Source organism: Bemisia tabaci, chromosome 2, assembly GCF_918797505.1.
Source record: "Bemisia tabaci chromosome 2, PGI_BMITA_v3".
Taxonomy (NCBI): Eukaryota; Metazoa; Arthropoda; class Insecta; order Hemiptera; family Aleyrodidae; genus Bemisia; species Bemisia tabaci.
Window position 1 is genome coordinate 61,907,962 of NC_092794.1, and position 27,238 is coordinate 61,935,199.

Genomic DNA, 27,238 nt, shown 5'->3' on the forward strand with positions numbered 1-27,238 from the left:
AATTGCGTGTAACAGTGGCGTGGCGCACATGTAAGCAAGGGAATCACTGATTCCCCTATCTTCTCTCATTAGCTATATTGTATGGGTAAATCTTTTTCGAGTGGTGAAAATTTAAAAGATGACACAGAAGAACGAGTTGAGTCAATTATTCATAATGAAAAATTGAAATTTTGGTTATTGCCCCGAGATTATCTCATGAAAAAAATTAGCTCCGAAGCTCATTTTTTCATCTCGATGTGTAAACTGCAAAATTCCAAACGCCCAAACTTCCAAAGCGAGAAACGCGTGGCCCAAAAGCTCAAAGGGGAAGTGTCAAGACTCACCCTAAAGACGCTTATCTCTGAAAAAAGATAAAACTTAAGAAGAAACAGATAAAAACTTGATTTTTGTTAACGCGCCTTAACTTGAATTTTTTGCGAGGAACTCCAGGCTGGCTTCGAAGTTTGTTCTTTGAAAATTTCGCAGTTAAACGTCTAAATTATTTTCCAAAAAGGGGTGAAATCCGATCCAAGGACGATTAATTAAAGTAGATTAAAGAAAACCCTACGAATCTTGCTTAGGTACCTAATTTTTTTGCGATTTCGCAAAGCGGGAACGTTGCGATACAATTAAACAATCCATGCATTTTGCTGACAATTGAGAGAGTTCCAGTAAAAATCAGTAATAGTTTATTTCATCGGCACTAAGGTAAACCGGCTCCACGGATGTCCGTGTTGCATACGCACGAATGTGAAGGCGTTTTGAACGCAGGGTTTTCGGGGGTTCTAGGGTTTAAACGCTTTATCCGCGGCACGGCGCACAATGGGTCGAGTGTTTGGAAACCTGAAACGCTAATTATAACTCCGTTTAAACAAAAGTTTGAGATTTTTTAAGTGGTTCCATTGGTTTCCTCGTAAAAATGTTCTGCCTCAAGTAGCCCTTGCAATTTAAAATGTGACGAAATAAACATCGAAATTTGCAGTTTTAGCCAAAAATTTTATGTCCGACCTCTCCAATTGACTCGATCCACTGTGCGGCGGCAGACTGTTGCTAACATACGAGGATCCGATTTTCGCAACTTTCAAACGGCTCAACAATCGAATCAATGCCCCATTTTGATCGTGGAAACAGAGCTCTAGAGGAGAGGTTGACAAAAGCCCCGAAGAGGCAAATTCTGCATGCAGGGGGTGCAAAACATAAGAAAAAAAATTGTAAAAATATCTTGATTCTGATCAAAATTCTCCAAAAAACTCAAGTCCCACTTTCAAAAAAATAAATTGTAAAATCTGGAGAGGGTGCTCTCTTCTTCCCAAACGACAACCCTGGCTGAATGCCACCACCAGAACCTCAAAACAAACAATTAAAAAATCGCACAGACTCTTCATGCTTGAGCCGCCCTCAGCCTTATTCGACCAACGAAGAGTTATCGACCAATAGGTCGATTGTCTTATCGTCATCGAGTAACCTCTGATCGAGCTACATCCCTATGTTATCAATGCTATCGATGAGGAATATTCGACAATCGACTCACAGGTCCACTGCGCTAAAACAGGGATCTAGCAATGGGGTCGTGGTTAGCCCCTGGCTGGTGCGGCGCCCTCGCTCGTCGCCACGCGGGCCGGCACGTGGGCCGGCCCGGCGCGTGGCTCAACTTGTATTTGTCATCGTAAATAAATCGCTTTTCGCTCTCCACTCTCAGCACTTCCAAGTGTTTGGACCACGTGTTCCGTGTTTCGTGGCCATCTTAGTCGGCGGGCTTGTCCGGGGGAACCTTGTGAAGGGATTAACTTTTGTGGTCAGTTGGTCAACTTCGTCGGTTTCGAATAAAGTAGAGAGAAGGGACACCGTGTCGTGCACCCCCATTATGCCCGCTGCATCGGGTCAAATGGATCCTCATCTTCACTGGAAAAAAACACATTGGATGTAGAGTCCAGACTCTTAAAGACATCGACAAGAAAAAATACTCTTGATTCAATCGGGTTTTGGCTTAAATCAAGAACCAAGCCTCTTAATTTGAGAGGATTTCCTTTTGATTTAAGCTTAAATCTGATTGAATCAAGAGTATTTTTTCTTGTCAATGTTTTCAAGAGTCTGGACTCTAGATACAATGTGTTTTTTTTCCAGTGTTTGGCTCAAATCACTCTGGATACGATCGATGGATTTCGATTGGGGAAACCAAATCGCCCATCTCTAGTTGAGTGAATTTTTTTGTGAATGGAAAAGAGAGCTACGTCAAAACCATCACGAATACCGCCGTGCTAACGCCGTATGAGCCTTCAGATGTTGCCAAGTTTCCTTCGATAGAAACCGAATTTATTGGAAAATCGTGAATATGCCTTCCCAAAAGTGTCAGACAATTTTGGACGAATTTAATCTAAAGTATCTAAAAATTTCACGGAAAAGTATGCACGAATGTCGTCAAAAATACACGTTTGCTTTAGGGAAATTTGGCAACTCTCGAATTTTCATGCGTCGTTCTTCCTAGCACGACAAAATAGGTCAGCCGATTGGTTTTAGCCAAAACTTGTCGTGAGGTAGGCGATGCAGACAACGAGTTTTCAAAACGGTAATTGAGGGGCTTGGAAGATGAGTAAGGTGGAAAAGTGCAGTTTTTCACGAAATCAAGATATTAATGATTTCAAGTAAAACTAGTCTTAATGTATATTTTGTGAAAAAAAATCGCTCCCAAACTCCAATTTTTAAGCATCAAAAAGTCAGTTCGACCTTCTTTCCGCCCTAAAGACCTGAAATTTCGAAACCTCTGACACGTATTTCTCGAAATGGCAAAAACTGCACTTATGTGCCTTGTTTCCTAAGCCCCTCAAATGTTCTGGCCTATTTCAAAAATAGAAAACGACGTACGTGGCAAAAAATATTGCGCAAAGTCTACACCGTCTCAAAATTCATACCAATTCGGCTATCCTCCCTAAGAGATCGTCACCTTCCAGGCAAAGTATCACAAGCGCCATGCGACGTTTAAAAATTTCCGCCGCCATTTTATTTTTTTACAGAGAAATTGTTCAACGAAGCTGTCCAAAAATTTCACTGAATTTTCTTTGTGCTGCCGATAAAATTTAGTGAAATTTCCAAACAGATTCAACCAACAATTTCTCAGTAAAGAAATAAAATGGCGGCGGAAATTTTTAAACGTCGCATGGCGCTTGTGATACTTTGCCTGGAAGGTGACGAGATACTGTTTCAGTAAATTGCAATTTACATTGTATAATTATAATTATTAGATCAGAGTGTTGTGTATGTTGTCTATTCACTAAATTGAAGGAGCTCCTCTTGTTGAAATTTATTGACGTAAAATTGAAATGGGTTGCAACCCTTTTTTTCCTTGTTTTTTTTTATTTGCAAATTGTCTAATTTACTTATTGGGAATATCGACGGTGAAACTACCAAACCACGTATCTCGTTTGCGGTGTTTAAAAATCTACGCTCGCATTTTATTTTTTTGAAGTCGACCAAATCAATATCATTCTTTGAAATTTTCACAGAATTTCTCCGCACAAAGAGGAAAAATCACAGAAATTTTCAAGACTAGACGTTAAGTAGTTTTTCATTTAAAAAATAAAGTATGACAGGAAGTCTGCGACGTCGCAAACCGAGATACGTGGTTTGGTAGTTTCACCGTCGATATGTAATAAACAATTATCTTGTTGATTGATTAAAATCGGCATTTTTGACCAGGTGATTACAAATTATTGCAATTTTGTTGCATTAAAAAGCAAAATTAGTCCAATATTTTCATTGCACTGTGCTAAACTTGGGTCACTGTTTTGCACAACGTCATCACACGTTCATGATGAAGGGTAAATCTCTCTTTAGTCGAGTTTTATTTCCGTAGTACGTATACTCAATGCGAAAAAGCAACGGGTAATTATTTAGCTCTCTTTTATTCTTTTTTCACTTGATTTCGGTTGTGTGACAAGTTCAGACGCATTTCTTCGGACTCCCTGACTCGTTTCTCACGACAAAAGTTACAGACTTGAACCTGGTGCCAAAATTTCGCTTAAACGTTTACTAATTGAGGCTGCGAAGAGACATGCACTAAATTCTTTCGAGGGCGAAGGTTCCACTCGGTTTAAACTGGTGGCTTTGAAGCCCTCAACACCTCTGGTTTTCATTGGCTCTCCTCATGTCTACGACCGACTAACGACGTCAATGAATCACCAATCAAATGCTCTCTCAGCCCGCATTTCTTTTTGCTTTCCTCTCACTTCCTACCTGTGAAGAAGGTTGCCAGGTGAAGTTAATGTGATTCCAATTAGGAGGAGTCTGCAATGATTTATTTTAGCTTTCTGCCATAATGTCGCCCTTAATTCAACCATTTAAATAAAAAAAAGAAAAGAGAGAAAGTATGGCCTTTCTTAAAACATGAGAGAAAATTTAAAGCAGTGAAACGGGCCCAAGAAAATGTTATTTCTTAAACTTTCCCAACAGTTCTCATCCGGCTCAGAAATAATTCCCAAAACGGCAGCTCAGCTTTTAGATAATTGGCTTCGAATATTTATATTGGCAATCGTTCGTGGTGCATAAAATAAATTGGTTTCAACTCCAAGCTATGTAGGTTGATCTAGCAGTTGAAATAAGCCTCATTGGCCAAGTTTTAACGCAATTACCGAACTTGTTTATTTACCCCAATTGATTATCTTTTCTTTTGCGCTTCTTCAGTGTTAATATGAAACAATGACTAGTGGAGCCCATGGCCGGATTCACCTACTTGCCGCCCATGGGCCGCCTGTATTTTGCCGCCCCCTTCTCATTCGTTTTGAAACTCGATAAAAACCATCAAATGAACGTGTCAGCGGGGGAGGGGTGTATAAGACGCATTTACTCGCGTTGAACACATTTTTTGGGAAAGCCCTGTCAACACTACTAGTAAAAGTTCAAGGAACTTTGCGCGAAAGTTAGTTCCGTAAACCTATCTCTGGGTGGACAAGGCCTTCCATTCATAAGAAATGAACGAAAAAATTATGAAAGAACAAACATAAATGTGGATCAATGATTTTAACTTCCGCCGCCGCCGCGCGCCGCGTAGACCGCACCATGTTTGGCGCAATGCGTGAAGTATTCCGACAGTCTTGTAGGCGCTATGCGTTTCACGCCGACCGCTGCTGAACGTACTGTTTTGGACGCAACGCGTGAAGTATTCACGCAGTCTTGTAGGCGGCAATGACCGCACTGTGTTTGATGCAATGCGTGAAGTATTCGTGCAGTCTTGTAGGCGCTAATATGTGTTACATGCCGATCACCGCGCCGAGGGCTTTTTCTTTTCATCTCAAGTCCTCGTTATCATTTCTCTCTAAGTCGCGCCGTTCCAGACCAACTTGCGTGTTTGGTCTCTCTCTTAACTCGACTTATTGAAGGTGCTGTCTCTTGTATCACTAAGAAATGACAAAATTAGAAATTACTATACTCTCAGGAAATGAGAGATTTTGTCGCCTTTTCTCGTTTGTAATTATGTTTTTATAAATCCGATTTTTTTTTATATACCTACACTTTAAAAAATTGCAAATTTTTGCCGCCCCTTAGATTTGCCGCCATGGGCTGCGGCCCAAGTGGCCACCCCCTTAATCCGGCCCTGGTGGAGCCATATACAAACGCATTTTTCAAGTTTTTCAAAAATGTCGAAGTGCGCAACTACTAGACCACGTTTCTCGGTTTGCGACGTTGCAGACTTCCTGTCTTCCCATACTCTTTAAATAGAAAACCACTCAACGTCGATTCTTGAAAACTTCCGTCATTTGACGGAGGATGAGGTTCATAGGTCTTCTTTGTACGATGAAAACTCTGTGAAAGCTTCAGGACTATTGGTTTGTCCTCCTTCAAAAAAATAAATCGGGAGCGGAGATTTTGAAACATCGCAAACGAGATACGTCGTCTGAAAGGTTCACGGTGTACTTCTTTTCAAAAATGGCGGACCCAGGCTTGATTACTCTCATGCCCACTTTTTTGGGGAATTTTCCTCAGTTTTGGGGAAGGACGTTCATTTATGAAGATTTTTTTTTTCGACATGTCCACACTCTCTCTATTCAAGTGCTGTGCGTAACATTTAAACCCCCCCCCCCCCCCCGGATGACCAAAATTCATGAAAAATAATAAATCTTGAGATTTCACGTGAAATATTTGATGACATTTCAGAAATTTATGAAAGATGTTAAAAAATACCGGTTCCTTTTCATGTTTCGCAAAATGTAAGAAATGTGACTTTCTTCTATTTTTGTGTGTTTGTGTGCGGGTTGGGTTAGCATACTCTAGCCCCTGAAGAATATAAAATATTTCACAGCCTTGTGTGATTTTTCAAGGTGAATTAATTCAATCAATTCATTAACTGGATTGCCGTTTGCAAAAAAAAAAAAAAAAAAAAAAAAAAAAAAAAAAAAACAAGATTATTCCAAATGGTGCTTGGGTTGTACAACTTACATTCTTTGCAAAAAATTACTGAAATCCGGAAAAAAATTAAATTTAAAGAGGTAACTTTGTCTTGAATTCATAGTTTGTTGGAAGTTAAGATAAAAGTTTAGATGATCTGTTTTCGCAAGGTGGAAAAAGTTGCACAATCTCAGCGACATTGGAATGCTCCTGGTTCCTTTTTGCAAAATGCAATCCAATTAATCAATTGTGAAATTTACTATACTTCCCTGAAATTTCCAATCTTTCATTTCTTTCTTAAGTTCATGCCACCCTGGGCCCCCTGACTTAAGCTATTTTCTCGGATATCCCAGGAAGCAAATTAATAAAATGGGATATCCATGAATATGGGCGTGTGTGAGATATTTTCCTCCCTTGGACTACCTCAGGGATGAGATCCCAGGGTCGGACAGCCTTGATGCTCGATGGGACGCGGGAAGCGACCGGAAGGGTAATATTTGTACTTTGTGTGGGTGACGGCAACTAATTGAGATTTCACGCCGCTTTTCGGCGGGGCCCCGCCCATGGCGCCCTCCGCCCCGGCAGAAGCACGGAAACGCCCACTCGCCCTGGAGGGCGAAGGCGCCCCCCCCCGCCCCTGCGCGATGTGAACGCCGGCGCCGTGGCCCGTGCGAGCAACCCTCGAGCTTCGAGCACCCACCCCCCACCCTCCACCACCGGAACGAACCGGTGTCATCAAAGGCTATTATTCTATTTTATCGCTATCTCTCCTACTCCACATTCGCCGCTTGTTTTGCGGTTGAGTACCGTGAAGATTTATGTAAATATTGACGCGATTTAATTTTATTACCCGTTCGGCATCTCAGCCCTACATTTCCACGGTAAAACGAATCGCCACGGACGTTAACTTGCTCTCTACCCTATCGTCGTTTTAAGGGCGGGTGGGTAGAATTGCGTGAGAAATACGTCGATGATAAAAAATTAGTATCATGGATCGCATTTAGCAAAAAGGAACTAGCTCGATTACCGACGGTGTTTTGAAAATGTTGCTTCTTCATAATTGGATTGAATTTTGCAAAAGAGAACCAAGAGCATTCCAATGTAGCTAAGATTGTGCACTTTTTTTCACCCTGCAAGTATTAACTAGATCGCCTGAAAAAGTTGTATTTTTACTCCCAATAAACTATGAAACCAAGACGAAAATTACCTTTGCAAATTTAATTTTTTGCATAATTTCAGTAATTTTATTGCGAAGAATGTAAGTTGCACAATCCTAGCAGCATTGAAATGCAATTGGTTCCTTTTTGCAAAATGTCATCCTACTATCTAAAAAAATCTCTCAGAATAGCGAATAGTTTTGGCTTCCCACGGAAAAATTGTTAATTTTAAAGGAAAATAATCGTGTAAATTTTAATACTGTACACAATATATAAGTATTTTCAAGAGAAAAGGAACATTGCACGATTTTGAAAACACTATAATCGCGTTTGCTCCTTTTTGCCAAATGCGATCCATGTTCTACGTACCATGGATGTTAGATCTTTGTTTTTTGAGTCTTTTGACTGATCTTATATGATTTTATTTTGACGGAGACGAGTTGAGCTTCCTAAGTTTAAACAATCACGTGAGGAAGCAGCGCCTTAATTTTCTATCGTTAGGAACGTGAGTGCGAAAACTTGTATTCAGGAGTTACAATTCAGATGTTGACTTACTCAATGCTAAGTGCACGTTGATTCTATGCGGACGAAGGAAGCCTGCGCGCCTTCGTAATTTTGCGTATGCAACACGGACAGTCATCGAGTACGTATAGTTGTATCCATGCGTTGCAATGCAGTACAGCGGGCGTGCCAAGCTGCTATGTGCCTATAAAAGGAGCCAGATAGTGCGAGGGCTGAGGGACAATACTGCCTTGCTAAGGAAAAACGCCGTATGAACCTTCAGACGTTTCCAAATTGCCTTTGATAAAACACGAATTTCCTGGTAAACTTGCAAATTTTCTTGCGAACTTCCAATTTTTTAAGATAATTTTGCTCGCAATTCCACCGAAAAATTCTGAAAATTTCGAGAGAAAATATTCATAACTTTCCTAAAAAACGAACATTTTATCGAAGGAAATTTGGCAACTCTCGAAGGTTCATACGGCGTCCTTCCTTATCACGGCAGAATACCGGCTAACTGACTTTAAATCCACCAAATGGAACTATGTGCTAACTGTATGCGGGACTCATGAGCTGTGGGCTCATCCGGAGTAAATAGTCAGTGCTTCCCATCCGGACATAGTTCTGTTTGGTAGAAATACGTCCAATTTTGACGAAAATGAGTCAGTGACTTGCCGCATTCTACAGTATAAAATACGCAAGCTGACGTTTTTAGTTTTTTCCAATACCGCATGAGAGTTCTGTAATGACTCTGTATTGCAAAAATTGCAAATACCTTAAAATTACAAAAATGGTAGGGTTTTTTCTTCGTCCTGCAAAATCGTCAGTTTGCAAATAGGCGGTATTATGGTTCCTTAGTCAATTGATTGAATTTAAATTTAAATGTGAAAAATTTGTCATACACTCATATAGCAAAATCCCTCACATTCCTTCAAAGGGGCCAAGTAAATTTCGGGGAGGGGGGGGTTTCAGCCCCCCTGGTCTCATACTGCCGTGCTAAGGAGCAACGCTGTATGAGCATTCGAATGCTGCCAAATTTCCCTTCAAAAAATGTTTAAAATGGAAGAAAGCTTATGAATATGTTTCTTCGAAATTTTCAGACTTTTTAGATCAAACTACGAATGAAATTCTCTGAAAGATTAAGTGAAAACAATTTACGTATTTTCCCGAAAATTCGTAATTTGTCGAAGGAAATTTGACAACGTCTGAAGGCTCATACGGCATTCTTCCTTAGAACGGAAGCATTCTCCATACTAGTTGCGCCGATGACTCCAGGATGTATAAACCCCCCAGTGAAACTATGCAACCAGCCTACCAGCCCGGCGCCGATGTGCGTAGGTCGTGTGGGAACCGCAAACTCCGCGCCCCGCTCCACTCTGCGTAATGAGCTGAGACTAATTCGCTAACCACACAAAGCTCTGCTCTCCAATTATACCCATCACTGCCCCTCGCATGTTTCAATCGGTGGATGCGGTCCCGGAGTTATCTTCCTATGACGTGTGCAAATACCGCGAGTTGGTCGCGCTCGCCTTTGTCCGCATTGTTTGCTTAGTCATTTTATTGCTCCAGTAATTTCACGAGGGCGCGTGGCCTGCGAATCCGCTCATCGACAAGTTACATGGTTCGTGACAGTCATTACAAATGTTTTTTTGATCCGATTCATCTGTTTAACCACTTAGCCATCCGTGCTTTGCTCTCCGTGAGAATTTCCCAACTTCCGACCGACGAAAGCTCCTTTTCAAAAGTCTCCTTCACGAGCGATTTAACCATGCGAGCAGGATAGTTTGTATCTCAATCGCCGGGCACTGTTTCCGGCTCACGACACACGATTTTATCGGAGCGGGTTGAAATGAAATCACGACCTCCATCAATGCCGCATACTTCTCGGTGATATTGAGGATAATCGGAATATCATCCTTTAATTTTCCAAGTTAACACAAGGATTTGGAGAGAAATAGAAGAGTCTTAGAAGAGGAGGAATTTTTCATAATTAGATGTTACAACATGCATAGCCAAGCTTATTTACCAAATATTGAAAATCTTGGATTTTCAAGTCGCATTGCAGTTTTTCCACCCTTCTACAAGTGGATGAATTGGATATCTAGTCAGGGTTGTCACAGAATTTAGAAGAAAGACAGTTGTCACAGAACACGCAAAAAAAGTATAAAATAATAAAAAAATGTGGAATTATACGCCCGTCTACCAGATACTGATTTAATTATTTATGTATTTAAAATTAAATAGCTGTAATAAATTAACTGTACTAAGGTAGCATAATAAACTGCTTTTTAATTTAGAGCCAGAATGATAGGAAGAATGACAAACTAGCAATTTAAAATATAATAGTAAAAATTAATATTCAAGTGAAAAATTTTAAATTAAATCATACGACAAGAAGACCATTAGAATTTTACAACCGAAAACCTTATTTTTATTGATTGGTTAAGTTAGAGAGACTTACAAATAGCTAAAACTTTTTAGATAATCAAAAGAACGTTATTTTGAAATCGTGGGAGATTTCATGTTGAAGTTCTGTTGTCCCGGCGCCTAACAAAGTTAATCAAGATCACAGACTTAACAAAAATTAAGTCTGAAAGAAACGAAGTCATGTTCGGTCACAAATCTCATAAGCCTCGCGATTAAAATCGGATCATCCGGCGATGGAAAATGAAACAACCACGAGTTGCGTGAAAAAATCGACGGATCGGAAAGAAAAATGGACGTATTTCTATCAAACGGAACTATGTGCATTTAGACATGAGCCCTGCGATCCATAAGAATATGTGCATAACAGGGCTCACGTCATAATACACATAGTTCCGATTGATAGAAATACGTCCAAATGCCCGTCACACAAATCTCTTCATTATATTCTGGTGTGAACCAGCAGCTCCCCGCTGGTGCTTGAGAACCCACAATAACAAGGTGACAATTGCTCGACAATTAGCTGTCTAATTTGCATCCGGGGAATTCAGGGCGGAGGGTGAATGGACCCCGCCCCGCTGCCAATGTCGAGCTTATTTTCCGAATCAGTTCCGGAGACCGCCGCACGATAAACAAAGGTAATAAATATCATTAAAAAGGCCACACGTACAGGGCCTTTGTGAACTCACACTTGCTGGCGCGATGCTCGAGGCTAGGGGGTGCAGCGCGCGGGAGGGGAAGGGTTCTTCGGCGCTGACCCGCGGTCCGCCACGCGACCCTTCATGACTGCTTGTCAAGCGGTACCTATCATCATTCCCCTGCTCTGTGATTAGCTTGCTAATTCTGTTTGTCGCCGCGATAAAAACAGATATAAACAGAACAGAAAAAAAATGATTTGCCCTTCCAGTCCGAGTTACCCTCAACCCTCTCCGCGGTGCTCCCATACCGTGTCCGTCAAAAGTTTTGGGATCCGGAGCTTTTCTGTTCCAATTTCTCCCACTCCATGACCGTTAAAAGCTCCGGGATTCTTTCCAGATTTTTTCAAAAGTTTTGAGAAAGTTTCGGAAATGCAAACAATCCGGAACATGGCAGGAATTTCAAAAGTTAAGGTGATTCGTCTAGCTCAAGTGACGTGGTCGAACTGGCATGCGATATATCGCATCGATTAGGTAAAAAATCTCGGCAGATTTTGAATTTTTAGCCAAAAAAAAGGACGATAGCCCCTGCGCATGAGCCTGAAGAATCATTCTAAACCTTAAAATTGGCAAAATTCAGAGAAATGAGAGCAGAATAATAGTGTTTGGGAAAAAAACCTCGCATTCGATTCGGCTATCGATTTCTGTATCAAATGCGAGGTTTTTTTCCAAACACTATTCTGCTTTCGTTTCTCTGAATGTTGCCAATTTTTAGATTTAGAATGATTCTTTAGGCTCATGCGCAGGGGCTTTCGTCCTTTTTTTTTTTGCTAAAAATTCAAAATCTGCCGAGATTTTTGACCTACAGATTGTCTAGTATGGTCATGTAACTACAAAGAATGCCAAATTTGAAAAAAATTAAGCGGAAGGTAACGTAAGTTTCTAGTTTTTTCAAGTTAAATCCGCTCACCTTATGAAAAGAGGAATCGGATTTACCTCTAAAAAATCCTAAGAATCGTCTTTACAGGTTTAGAGGAAATTCAGAAGTAGTAGGGCCTTACTACTTTCAGATGAGAATAAAAGGGAGGAAAAAGCCACCTTAACTATTGTGCCAAAAGAGGGACCGACATTGAGGCATCTACATAGGCAGAAAATTGATGGGGATGAGACGCGCGCGATGAGTGACAGGCGCAGGGATACAACTATTCGTACTCCATGGATGTCCGTGTTGCATATGCAAGAGGTTGAAGGCACTCGGGCTTTGTTACGTTTTTAGTCGCGTGCTGCTACGTTGTATGACCAACAAAAAGTTGCTCCGTACTAGAAAACCGAGGTTGAACAAGAACATTTTTTTGCATGTTAACTGTGTTTATGAATTTTAATGTGCAGTTTCAGTTTTTTGTATCTAATTTATAATGACAACCTGCCATCAGATCAAAATGTTTTACCCAAATTCTTTTTTTCTTGCTGACGAAAAAAATCACACGATGCATCAAGTATGATCATGAATCGCAAAATGTACGAAATGCAATTTAAAATAAAAGCATCTTAAATTACGTAATTGAGGCAATACTACACTTATATATGAGAACCTATGACCAAAGTGTAGTGGTATCAGTATCTTCGAATGCAATTTTGCAGATTTCCGCTCATATCTCATTTTTGGGGGAAAAACTAACCTAGAGTTTTCCCTGAAATTCCCTGTGAATTTTCTTTCTACCTTTTAAATACACGGTGAAGATTGTAAGAGGAAATTCGGAATACTTTTCTTTCAAAATATTGAACGTGATCAGATATTTAGAAACGCCGTGAAAGAGACACGGTTTTCGACTTCAACCATCGATATCCTGTCCATGGTTCTCTCGATTATTTCAGGATTGGTTTAGCCGAATTTTGCGATTATATCACTAAATTATGTATTTTTTCTTAGAGAAAAGGAACGCGCATAATATTCCGATGGCGTTTGCGACATTAAGGATAAAAAGAGATTGAATCGGAAGAACTTGGTTCAGCGTGAGCTTTACCCCCCAACCCTGAACCCCTTCTTTCACAGGCCTGCAATTTATGGACTATGACTGGGTAATTGTTTCTGGGGGACGGACGAGGGAGCCTGGGGGGAGGGGGAGGTGGGAGGTTAGGGGAGGCTGCTCGAGGGAGTGCAGTTGAGAGGTGGTCTGTCATGAACAGACCCGGAGTTAGGAGGAGCGTCGAGCGCTATGAGATAAAATCGATAGCGCCAGTGTACGGAATGGACTCCATTCTGCGGTCGGGACAGCCTTTTTGCCGCGCCAGAGCAATACTACCGTTCTAAGGAAAAACGCCGTATGAACCTTCAGACGTTGCCGAATTCCCTTCGAAAAAAGGCGAATCTCATGGGAAAGCTGTGGTTATTATTCTTCCAATTTTTCAGAAATTTTTTTTCCGCAGTTAAATTTGAAATATTTGAAAATTTCAATGGTAAAGATTCATAACTTTCCTCATAAATACACGTTTCATCCGGAGAAATTCGGCAACTCTCGAATGTTCATACGGCGTTCGTCCTTAGCATGACAGAGTAGAGCAGACTTTCCTCGAGTATGATAAAGACTAATATCAGAGCAAAAAAGTGAAAAAGAGGAAGAAAGTGAAAAATGTCTCGGACTTGGGATACTGTGTCCTTCGTGCATTTTAATCCCTCTTGTTCGAAGTTAACCTTCGCTTTGCCCTATTCGTATATATGTATTGTATCTCTATAACAGTTTTTCGGGATAGCCGATTGTTGCCGGGAAAGCTATTTTTCCCGCTTCGCAGTAAACAAGATAAAGAATTCTTAAGGTCTGTATCTAAAGAAAAATGATAGTGTATTTTGAGTCACTGAATCCATAAGTGACCTCGGATGTTGTTATCGCCTTCTTAGAAAAAATTCAAAGTAATTTTTACACGCTTCAAAAAGCAGCAAAAGAAACTGTCTAATACTGCAGAGGAGATAAGAAAGGTTGTGTCATTTTCGGTTTATGCTCAAATACCCGCTTTAAAAACAGTCGGCCTTCGTTTTCGCAACATTTTCCGCGCATGACTAAAAGTTTCCGCAACATATTTCCAGCAAAAATCGGCTACCTCGAAAACTGGTGAGCCATAGAGTGTGCACTATTTCGACTCGGATCAATCGCCAGCGGCTTGTTTTAAGTCTTATTCTAAATCTAATGCTTTATTTCCTCTCATAATTTATTTTCTCCAAAGTAAAGTACAGAAATTCTGGCTTGTAATTTTGTGGATAGAGTATTTTATAATCTGAGGGAACTCCCGGAAAGTCTAGCGCCATTAAGTGTTGCTCCGTTTTTAGGGGAAAAATAAAAGACGAGAGGAAATTCGGTAACATGAGATGAAGTTTCTGGGTAGATCCTTCCATCTCATCAAAGGACAAATCTGATTTGCCTCTAGAACGCTCTAACGATGGTCTTTACAAGTTTGGGAGAAACTATATAGGGAGAGAAAAAGAGACAATAAAAAGTCACTAAGAATACTGTGCCAAAAGAGTGACGGAGATACTGCTGTGCAAAGGAAAAACGCCGTATGAACCTTCAGGCGTTGCCAAATTTCCTTTGGTAAATCACGAGTTTGCGAGTTTGTAAATAATTTTCTTCCAATTTTTCAGATGATTTTGTTCGCAATTTTACCTACAGTCCTTGAAGATTTCTCGGAAAAATATTCATAACTTTCCTCAAAAGTAAACATTTTTATCGAAGGCAATTTGGCAACTCGCGAATGTTCATACGGTGTTTTTCCTTAGCACGGCACGGCAGAATACAGGCACCTATGGACAGTAAATTGATGGGAAGAGGCGCGTGAGTGACAGGCGCAAGGATACAACTATTCGTACTCAATGGATGTCCATGTTGCATATGCAAGAAATTGAAGGCGCACAGGTTTTCCTTCGTTTTCAGTATTTCAGTAACGCGTTGCTGCGTATACAACCAGGAAAAAGTTGCTTAAAACTTAAAAATTAAGGGGGACTTAAAGGATCAAAATACACTAGAGAATGCGCGTCCTAAATCTAAGACATTTTTCACCAATTTTTTGGTTGCTTAGTGTTGGAAACTGACTGTGAGTGTCGATAGACTTCAAGAAAGGACATTTTCAGATTGAGCACTTCCTGACTTGTCGAACAGCTTTCTGCTGAGATGCAAGGCAAAAAGGAGTGATTCTTACCCACGATGTTTCAATCTCAGTTGAAGTACCCCAGTTTTTTTTTTCTCGGACGTAAAGGTCCTGAAATCTTCATTTCAAAGGTCGCAGGACTCGTGTGGTAAAAAAAAATTAAGCAACCGAGAAAAATTGCTGTCTCCTTCTTAAAATTCCTAAATATTTGTGAATACCTAGATAATTTTCACGGGTTTATTTTCCCGGTTTTTTAGCCCTGAGGACCCCCATTATCGTCGAGCTTCACCAAGGGGAAATTAAATAACTTGGAGCAGCTTAGTCCAAAGAGTAAATCACTATATTTTTAGACTTTTTCATGCGATTCAGCTTTTTTCAGACTTTAAAAGCGTTAATTAGGCGTACTTTACTTTCACCCATCGCCATTGCACGCTTTCTTTCAGATTTTGCGAGAAAAAACGTCAGACGGAGATATTTTTTGTTACATCAACCCTCTTTTCACATAGAATGGCTTGAAGTGACAAAGAATACCTTCTTTTTCGAAACAGAGGAGAAACAGGGAGAGAGAAGGTGAAGAGGGGGAGGGAGGGAGGGAGGGAGGGAGGGAGGGAGAGAGAGATCGATCCTTAAGACTGGACTGGAAATGAGGGAAAAATAGAGAAAATAGTAGATTAAAGTTAACACGGCTTCATTAAAAATCAATGATTTTTTTTATTTTATTTTTTAGAACAAGATAGAAAGATAGATTTTAATAAGTTATCATAATCAGTCGATTGAATTCAAGTAATAATAATGATGATGAAAAAATGAGGGGTTATAAATCATGGTCGAATTACCTCAACAATATAAAAAAAAAGTAGAAATCCTCTTACAAAAATACTTATCAAAACATGGTCATAGAAAAAACTCAAATATAAATTGGAGATCATTTTAAAATAATTACGAGGAAGAAAGATCTAGATGAACGATTGTTTGACGGAACAAAACAGACTGGTGAGTTCGATACAAATGAAAAATGAAAGGAAAAAAAACGAAAACAAAAAATCGGAAAAAAACCAAACAAATAACTTCATGATTAGAATATAGGATTATATCTTCATGGATGGAAGCATTAACTTGCAAAAAAGTATTAATGCATGGGTAATAAAGATATTTTGATCTTACAACACAACAAAGACATACAACAATAACAAAAGGTCACATGGAGATTCTATACATAAAAGAGGTAGCATTAGGTTGTACTAAATAACAAACAAAAAAGAAAATATACCTTGTCAAAATCAAGGACGAAATCAAAATACACCTACAACTTCCTGCTCTAATCTATACGATTAAATTCAATAACATGAAATTCCACAAGATAATGGATGAGAAAAAAAGGAAACACGATTCGACATTTTTTTCGTAAATCATACAAAAATTGAATGGTCAGGCACTACGCCACTGAATGAGTAATGAAAGCTCCACTCACAATCAGCTATAAGAACAAAAAAAAAAGAATACTAAACCCTGAATAGGTAACGGCACACTACATGAAAGACAATTGAAAGAAAATAAACTTCAAAATAACAGTCAAAAAAAGGTACAAAAAAATATTAAGTGATTATTGCAGAGACGCTCAATTGTGACATTATGATGTTGTGCAAGGCAAATGCATGAAAAAAGTGCATTCACAATCGCTAACAATCGCGATCAGAAAAGAAGAATCTTGTCATGATTTGCGTTCTCTGGCAGAGTCAGAATAACCAACACTTTAATGTCCGAACACTGTCACTTTCATTTCAGTCGATTTTCGTTTGAACCTGAAAACAAATACAGAAACCTAAGAATCAGTTATGGAGGATTGAACCTAACGAAAGGTCTACGCATTTTGAATTGTAATACAAACGCTTTCCAGTGCTAGTTCTCATTAAGAGAACTTCAACGTTTTCGTCTAATTTTTTTTTTTGATAAATTATACCTCATTATATTGAATTTATTTCTGTTCTCAAGAAAATTTTCCCAGAGAGCTATCCCTTTTTTCCTTCCCCTAACGCTATATCATCTTAAGTTTTGGAATTCCAGTTACTGCATTTTCAATGATCTACCAGCAATTTTGTTACACACGAGGAACCGTTAAGACGTGACCGAATTTATTTTTTCATAGAATATTTGTAAAAATTTTCAGATAGGTATGTCTACGTACTTAAAATTCATATCATATTTTATAGAAATTCATCAAATCATTTACTCTGAATTACCATAAGAAAATTATGGAAAAATAGAACGTTTACGTTCTGATCAGTTTTACTATGCGACCAACTGGTTGTAAAGTGAATGAATCTAAGTATGAGAAAAACAACCTGCGAAATACTCTGTGAATATTTACTGGTCGACTTTAATTCCCAAATTATGTGATATGAAGTTTACAAGCTGTTATCTCAGCTCATAACCGGGTTTTTGCGGGGGAAAATTGGTAAGAGCATAAAAATTGTAATCTTTAACGGTGTTTTGATCCTCTCAATCTTCACCATTTGTTTTGAAATTTGATGAGATTCACGACTTGTAGCTGAACAACCACAAATTGTACACGTGCAGCCAAAGGAGTCAAAACCTAGTACCGGCCGAAACGCATTTTGGAGATCAAAACTGCCTGAAATTTAAAACCACTTTCTCCACTTTTTCATCTGTGTATTGACCACTGCAATGATTTTGTAGAATGAAACAGGATTAATGCGTAAAAATAAATTGAAATGGAGAAAGCGCCGTTCAAGTATTGCATAAGCCATTTAACGGGAGGGGCGAGGGACCTGTGCTTGCCTCACTAGGTTCTACAAAAGAATAGGGAGTCAAGCCCAGTCTTGCGTAAGCCTTCCATTTTTAGAAAAATAAAGAGTCTTCGAAGGTAGAAAAGTTAATTAATAAAAAGAAATGTTTCACTTTTTATAGGCTCTTTCCGTTATTTTCTGAAAAATAAGGGGGAGGGGGGGGGGGTTTCAGGGGAATCTAAAGTAATTCAGAAGGCGGGAAAGGGAAATTATCTAATGAGTAGAATTTATCTTACAACAGGGCGAGGGGCCGAAATGCCTTGCGTAATACTTCAACGCTGCCATGATAGAGAAGAGAGCAGTCTGTAAATGTCAAATTTTCGAAATCGAATTTCCTTGAAAATTCGTCGAAACTCTTTTAGATGAAATTACTGAAATAGCTACGATAGCAAAACTCATCGTAATACCTGGTATAAAGACGAGACATATGGGAAAGCAGTAAGTGCGCAAAAAATGACGTAGTTTCAGGCAAGATAGTAGCAAGTGACATTATTCCTCTGGAGAGCCAATGAAAACAGTGCTTTCAAGTAAAGTGTCACCCTCTCCTGCCAATTTTGAACCTGAAAATGTGTTTGTTGTGTGTACAAAACGCAACCACGAAAGCATGCAGAAGATACCATTGACGGCTATCTTGCCTAACACTAGTCTAACATAAGAATGAAAAATATCCCTTTCATGCAATTGAAATAAAACCGGTCGATTTTTAATCAACTAGGTAAATGATTTCTAGGATTCTTTCGGATGATTAGAAGAACGGAGGCTTCTTTCAATAAAATTTTCCAGTCTAAAGCTTCTGAGCCTGTTTTCTCAAAACTTCATTTTTGCACTTACTGCTCTTTTCGCTATCACGGCAGAACGCTGCGGGTGCCTTTGAAGGTAAAACGAGAATAATTTCTTACGTCAGCAAGTATGAGGACGACTACGACTGATGAGTGGTGAGAATTGGAGATTAAACTTCGGTGCCTGTCCCATCGATGCGAACCTGAATTAGGTAATCATAGTCGGAGCTGGAGGGATCCTCTTCTGTCTGAGATGCTACGGATACTGGTGAGTATGGGTCAACGACCGCGTTGCTTTCACTCGTTAGAGGCTCAACTTCGTCGCTCTGCACTCTCATGCAAGACCAAAATCCGAATCTCTTACTCCTCTTTGATTTCTTGGCCTGTTTCTGTGGAGATATTTAGAAAGCTATCTTTCAGTAAATAATTATTTGAGATGAGATGCAGGGTATCTACCGATTCGGGAGTAAAATTTGTCTGACTTTTTCAAGTTTTATTGTGATTCCGTGTAATCTATAGTGAATTCGTTTTTCGTAGGTTAATCTTGGTTGAAACAAATCGGGGAACATTCCTGTTAGCTAGTAATTGAAGTCTCGATAATTTTCAAAAATGTCATAAATCAGAAGAACATCGGTAAAATACAAAATTAAATTATACCTAGATGACACATGCAGAGTATCTACAGATTCGGGGGTAAAAGTATGACTTTTCCAGGTTTCATAGTGATTCCATGTAATGTATAGGGAATTTTTTTTCGTAAGTTAATCTTGGTTATAACAAATCGGGGAACATTCCTGTTAGCTAGTAATTGCAGTCTCGATAATTTTCAAAAATGTCATGAATCAGAAAAACATCGGTGAAATCTAAAATTAAATTGTACCTAGATGGCACCCTGGATATAAAAAGTGCGCCATTTCTTAGGGTTTAACGAATTCGCTGGAAATATCGCGTACTTCTCACGATATTCCGATACAATTCGCGTAATTTCGCACTTTCTGATCATCGGAAATCAAGCGAGCAACTATTCGAACTCCGGAGTAGGTATGTGGTATCACGCGAAATTGAAGGAAAATCTTAGCGTTTCGTCTGTCTCAAATTACTGACGTTATGACTATCATGCTTGCAACGATGAGAACCATCGCGTATTTTCCGCGATATTGAAGTGAATAACGCATAATTTATAACGATTTTAAAAAAAACCGATGGAAAACTTGTGTATCTGCAGCGATGTTGCGGTGATTATCGCGTAATATATAATTTTATTCTTCAAAATCGCCCGAAAAATCGCGCATTTTCTGCGATATCCAGATGAAAAGCACGTATTTTCGCAGGATTTAGCGAATTCGGTGGAAATATCGCGTACTTCTCGCCACATTGTTGTGAATATTGTGTGATCTTCATTGCTTTTAATAAACCAATCGAAAATTTGCGTATATGTCGCAATATTAAGGTGAATAACGCGTAATTTATGATGCTTTTACAAAACTGATGAAAATTTTGTGTATTTGCCGCGATCTTGCGGTGATTACTGCGTAATTTCTTATTTGTTTTCAATATCCTTCTAAAAATCGCGCGTTTTCCGCGATACTGTGACAAGGTTTCTGCCGTCAGTAAAAAACGGAAAACATCAGGAAAAACTAGGAAAATCGGTCATGAATCAGGATTTTCTGAGTGCCTCAAGAAATTTCCAAAAATTTTGATTGGTTTCATTACATACCGTCACCTTCCGGCCAAAGTATCACAAGCGCCATGCTACGTTTAAACATTTCCGCTGACATTTTATTTGTTTTTACAGAGACATTGTTGATTGAATTTGTTTAAAAATGTCACTGAATTTTGTCGGTAGCACAAAGAAAATTCAGCGAAATTTTCGGACGGCTTCATTGAACGATCTCTCTCTAAAAAAAATGAAATGGCAGCGAACATTTTTAAACGTTGCATGGCGCTTGAGATACTTTGGCTGGAAGGTGCCGACACTGATTTTTTAAATCAAAGGGTTGCCAATTTATTCCCGAAAAAAACAGGAGATTTTGCCAAAAATTTCAGAAATATATCAGGAAAATCCAACTTTTAATAATTTTAGTACACACCCTGTTTTCCACTACGACGGAAGATCCACCATCTTGATTCTTACATTTACTTGCAAGGATAAACTTATCTCATGCAATCTTCTGTCATAGTTGAAAATGGCTCTGACTTTAAAACTTAGTAGGCGCGTACTCTTTCTGGCAGTTGTTCAAGAAAATGTGTACCAGTGGCGGAACGGAGATTTTTGGACACCATCTTGGGTTTCTCGGCGATGCGTGCCTAAATGAAAAATCCCAAATTACAATACTCGATATCTCGGAAAATACGAGATTGTTTTTATCGTTGGGAGTGGCCTGTCCCCGAACCGATCGATCGATCGATCGATCATTTCGATGATCGTTCGAAGACCTGTTTCGATCGAAACTGCTCGATCGAACTGCTCGATCGAACTGCTCGATCGAAATGTTCGATCGAAATGCTCGATCGAAGTGCTCGATCGGAATGCCCGATCGAAACGTTTGTTTTGAAAGCCGTTTCGATCGAAATGTTATTTTGTAATGTTGAAATAAGATTTACCATGTTTAGCAAATAATTGCAGAAATACCATATTGTTGTCAAGAATTCCTCTTCCTCTTAATTTTTTTCTTCGTTTCGAATTCGATTGAAATAACAGCATCAGCGTTAAGTACCGTAGCAGTTCTGACCGCAAATTATATTATTACCATGTGTTCTGTATACATAGAATTACCGAAAAGCATTCCATGTGCTTAATCTTCTCCCCTCCCCCCCCCCTCCCACAACAAAACAAATTAATTTAACCACACAAACCATGAAAATACCAGGTCTCGATTCTCGTCTACTTACTAAAGTTACTTTATCAGATCAATTTTTATTCAAAATATATGCGCTTATCGCATTCACTCCATTTTTTACCAACCATTTATTTGTAAAGTATCAGAGATCCGCTCCGCTACCCTACCTCCCGATCTCAATGCTCCTTTAGCTCCTAGCCCAAATGCCCATTACCAATAACAATAATGATCCAATGGACCTTGGTAGTATGGCTCAGCGCTCGCCAGCGCTGCGCGTGCCGCGACAATGATAATGATACTAGCTGCATTTACTTAGACAGTTTTGACCATTTCGTTCGAATTTTGCATCCGCTCAGTATACGTATGTCGGCCCGTACTGCACGCACACACACACACGCCCTCATCATCCTACATCGAATCGTCCTTATCTCTTCCCCGTTCGTTTTCCTCATATCACACAATTACACTCTTCTTCGGTTCGGTATTTGGTTTGACCCCTGGCGCCTGACCTGCTCCAGTGCTCCTCACACCTCGCATAGCTTTTGTTTCATGCACCTCTCCTTTCGGTGACGGCACCGCTGACTATCTCTGTTTCCCCTTGTCGCCCATGACTGTGACTGTGACTCCTTCCTCTTTCAAGATCTCGATCCTAGCTCCCGTTTGACTGAAGCTCTTATCGGTGCCGCTACTGCCCACTCTCTTCCCTTCCTCACCTTTGTCGTTCGCGTGATCCGCGTCTTATTCCTCTTTCACTATCTTTATACATATACGCCACCGTTCAACTGAAGCTCTTCATCAACTTCTCTTTATAAAATCGAATGGATCGAACTTTTAGGAAGTAACTAGTAACCTAATGCGACTCTCCGTCCTGTCTGTTATCCTTCAGCCCTCGCTTCTTGTCTGGGACGACTTACAATTCATTCGGACTATTGCTCACCTACTCCATCATTTAGCTGCAGTGATGTCAGTAGCCATGTTTACAGACAAGCAACTCATCAAGTTTGAAATGGGGGGAGGGGGGGTGTGAAGTTTTTTTCTTTCTTTTTTTTTCTTTTTTTATGGGCAGTTTGCGTAAATCCGCCAAAGTGTCATCTGTTTTCGCTCGGTTATATTCTCCTCCACCCCCGTTTCTTCTATTCTCCCCCCTTTTTCTTTTCTCTCCAATCCTGCATTCTCCCCCCCTCCCACATATTTCCTCTCCCCCCTCCGTTTTTCTGTAAAAAAGTTTCGTTTAATTTGTTAAAAAAAAAAAAAAAAAAAAAAAAAAAAAAAAAAAAAAAAAAAAAAAAAAGGATATATTTACCCATAAAACCTAAGCAAGTTTCTGCAGTGGCAAAGGAGACAAAACTGCTGATTATAGCCTCAAATTGCCTCTATAGAACATCAAAGTGTCAAAATAGTTCGGGGGAGGCCCCCGGCCCCCTTCCCTCTCACATCTCCTAGAAGGAGTCCGCACACACCCAATTAATGAAATAGGGGAACCTCGTCAAGTACCTGGGGTGGGGGGGGGGGGGGGGGTGACACCACTGTTTAGCTGCTGGTCTTGCGTCCCTCTTTTACAATTTATTTACGCATCACTAGAAGGAGCTTATGCGCGATTTTTGATCCCCAGCAGGTGTAAATTGTAATCAGAGGCTGGCACATGCATATCGGCTGTACGTTTATTCACTTAGTACTTGGAAAATTATGCAATTCCATAATTTCAAGTAAAACCCGTCCATAAGTTGGATTGGAGATTGATCTGATTGTTGGAGTCCTTTCTGCGAGACGGCTTTTCAATGATACCATAGGGAGGGGGCTACGGGGTTCCAGACATGATACGCCAATGAAGGATACCCCTCTTGCTGTAGAGAATGTAATATTAAAAAAATGAAAACTAAAGTGCTGAAAAATATTATTAGCAAAGCTTCGGCATCATTGGGCGAAATAGCAAAAGCGGGTAAGGTAATCAAAACATGCTGGAGCAGCCAACGCGACGAGTTCATTTGTATGAGAGAGACGGAAGGAATAATGGAAAAAAGTGATAGTGAATAAAAATCTGAGTGGAGACCGGTGAATAGTGTGGCGATGGCAAATTGGCGATCGGCGGACAAAGACAAAGGCGACAGTGAAGACCTAGATAGACAATCGACAACAAGGAAAACCAGGTAAATGAAGAGAGACCGATGAGCGGGGGAGGGGGGCGGATGGGGGCTGAGCGCGCCGTAGAATTCCTTGCCTGAAAAATATGTGTGATGAAAAATAAGGTTTTGGTTGACGCGATAACCAGTTTCAAGCAAATAATAGTCAAAATGTACGCTGGACCGAAAGTGAGGTGAACCCCGAGGAGGGAAGTCAGAGAGAGATAAGAGAGAAGAAACTCGGCCGACGGGCGGCGACCGGTGGCACAGCGCCACGCCAAGCGAAGCAGATAGGCACGTTGCACGTAACGCAGTGGTGGCGATCGACAGGCAAAGGCGACGGCTAAGAAACAGGTGACATTCGATCGAAAAGGTATCCGAGATCGAGGAAAAACAAGAGCAATATGAGGGGGAAAAGCGGTGAGTAAAGAGATGCCGGCGAACGTGGAGGCGTGGAACGGGAGCAGAGCGGCGGATCAGGTGCGAGGGAACGAGCGAGAACGGAGAATGGGTCACAAAATGCCTTGCCCGAAAGATAAGAAGTGAATGAGGCGTCACTTAGGTTTCAGTTGACGCGAGGAGGCTGCTGTTACTCATAATAAGTCATAACACGACCGATTGAAAGTAAACGGTCAAAAAGGTCTAAAATGTGCGCGGGCTGAATGTGAGGCAGCCTCCGGGAAGGGAAGCCAGAGGGAGATGAAAAACGCGGTCGACGGCCGGCGCGAAGCAGCGCAGCGATACGCAACGGAGTACGGTATTGATATGCAATTCAAAGCATCTTACATCCATCGAAAGTACTTTCACCCGATAAGGGATCAAAGATTCCTGAGAAAGTTACAAAACGGGTAGAAGGGTTCCTGTTTTTTTTTCGAGCATTACCCGTTTTGGCTTTTTCAATATACAAGTAAGTAGGTAATCACCGCGTAAAAATATGTGGAACCTGGTCTTGTTCCTTCCAAAAACTTTTTACTGGGAAGACTTTAGCCAGGGATCCCTTATCCCGTGAACTTTCTTCGGAAGACGTTTTAGAGCTTTCATCAGCGGTGCATGAAACTCCCACGGGAATCCTAATGAGATTGCTCGAATCGAAAAAATTTAATTGGTTCAAAATAAAAAAAAAAAATAAAAAAAAAAAAAAAAATTATAACATTAGTTTTAAGATTAGCTTTATTCGAACATTAACTCCCCGTAATTAATGCCCCGTAAGGACCAGTAGTACATTTTTACATAATAAAAATAATAAAAAAAAAAAAAAAAAAAAAAAAAAAAAAATCAAAACGGCTTTCGATCGAGCAGATTTCGATCGAGCAGGCTCGATCGAAACAGATTCCGATCGAAACAGGCTTTCGAAACGATTTTTTCGAAGTGAACGATTACGAAATGATCGCTCGATCGTTTCGTACGAACCAACGAGCGATTTCATCGGTTCGGGGACAGGCCTAGTTGGGAGCATAATAGTCATAAACGTCAGTAATTTGAGACAGCCGAGAAGCTAAGATTTTCCTTCAATTTCGCGTGATACCTCATGCCTACTCCCGAGTTCGAATAGTTGCTCGCTTGATTTCTACTGATCAAAAAGTAAGAAATCACGCAAACTTCATCTCAATATATTGAGAAATACGAGATATTTCGAACGTATTCGTGAAATCCTAAGAAATTTGCGCGCTTTTTATATCCAAGTGTCATCTATAAATTACTTTTGGACTTTACCGACGTTTTTCTGATATTTTCTGCATATTTCAGAAGAGATTTTCTGCGCGAAAAAATTGACAATACCTAGCTTAATTTAAAACATCAAATGATGACATGTATAAATTTCTTAAAAATTGCTTGAAAGAATCAGAATTCCCTAACCCATGGCAAATTTTTCTGATATTTAATTTCCTGATATTTTCTGGGTTCCACTGCCGGTAGATACGCTGCGGAAGTATGTAACTCTACTGCATGTGGACAATAAGAACATAGATTGTACCAAATCTTCTCAAAAATAAAAGAATCATAAATTGTTGAACAAGCTCAATGCTTACATCCTTCGCTTGCTAGATTACTGTGTAACCTAATTAAAGTGTCTGATGAATGGACTTACGTTTTTTGGCGGGTTTCTTTCATCAGTGGAGTGTGCCATGGAAGTCTGACTCGAAGGAAGAAGTGCAGCACGGCAAGCAGAGCAGTCGGAGTTGGCAACTTCGTCGGCTGTGATTTCGCGGACGTAATTTGAGGGGAACCACCCGAACTTTTTGCCGCCGTGGTCGCCGCGCCACCAGCAGCCAGCCCCCTCGTCGGGTTCCATTTTGACCACGTTTGAGATGACGTCACCACGGCAAAAGGACAGCTCGCTAGAGCAACGGCCCTTGAAATCGTACATAGCACGCACCAGAGTCCCGGTCGATCTGGAGATACAGATTGAGCCAATCGGACTAGAGCCGGGTGCGTTTCCTGACAGCGGGTCGCCGGAGCTCTTCTTCTTCGGCGCTGCTCTTGCTGTCATTCCTTGCCGTTTTTTCAGCACCTGAAAGCACAATGTACGAATGGGTTATTATCGAAGGAGAAAAAAGATTAGCAACCAGGGCTGTCGGAAATTGACACCCCCGCAAACAGCAAATCCCACCCCCTCCTTGGATCAACAAAATAATAAGAAAAAAAAGCGAAAGGAGAAGAAAAAGAAGCGCGATGAAATACGGAGAGGGACGTACAACTCTCCACACGACGGGATGGAATCCGGAGAGGGACGTACAACTCTCCATACGACGCGATGAAATCCGGAGAGGGACGTACAACTCTCCATAAGACGTGATGAAATCCGGAGAGGGACGTACAACTCTCCATACGACGCGATGAAATCCGGAGAGGGACGTACGACTCTCTATACGACGGGATGAAATCCGGAGAGGGACGTACGACTCTCCATACGACGGGATGAAATCCGGAGAGGGACGTACGACTCTCCATACGACGGGATGAAATCCGGAGAGGGACGTACAACTCTCCATACGACGCGATGAAATCCGGAGAGGGACGTACGACTCTCCATACGACGGGATGAAATCCGGAGAGGGACGTACGACTCTCCATACGACGGGATGAAATCCGGAGAGGGACGTACAACTCTCCATACGACCCGATGAAATCCGGAGAGGGACGTACAACTCTCCATGCGGCGCGACGAAATCCTGGGGGGGACGTAGGGATACCTTTTGTGACGTAAAGGACTTGTCGACGGACTTGCCATTGTAGTGTGGACTATTGAACACCCCCCCCCCCTCAAAAAAAAAAAAAAAAAAAAAAAAAAAAAAAAAAAAAAAAAAAAACCCACAGAAAAACGTGCGATGTAAAATTTGTATTAACATTTTACGCTTTTATAACAATTTTATGGAAAAATATTGAGAAGAAAGAAGGTTTCACTTTGTTCGCCTGCAGCCCGGAACAAAGTTTTTTCATGAGTAAAACAAAAAGGCCTGATTTGGGCTTGAAATCTACC

The 27,238-nt window shown here is 40.4% G+C and overlaps 1 protein-coding gene across 1 annotated transcript in view; it reads right to left on the reverse strand.

Annotated features, from left to right (window-relative positions):
- Positions 1-15,900: 15,900 nt before the first annotated feature.
- The window catches only part of LOC109039593 (uncharacterized), a 31,815-nt gene continuing 20,477 nt past the window's right edge, over positions 15,901-27,238 (reverse strand). Inside the window, exons 3-5 of the mRNA XM_019055144.2 lie at positions 25,847-26,269; positions 18,918-19,186; positions 15,901-17,013 (exon numbers count right to left, since the gene is read on the reverse strand). Of these exons, the coding sequence (XP_018910689.2) occupies positions 18,968-19,186; positions 25,847-26,269 (642 nt within the window). The 3' untranslated portion in view covers positions 15,901-17,013; positions 18,918-18,967. The remainder of the gene's footprint in view (positions 17,014-18,917; positions 19,187-25,846; positions 26,270-27,238) is intronic.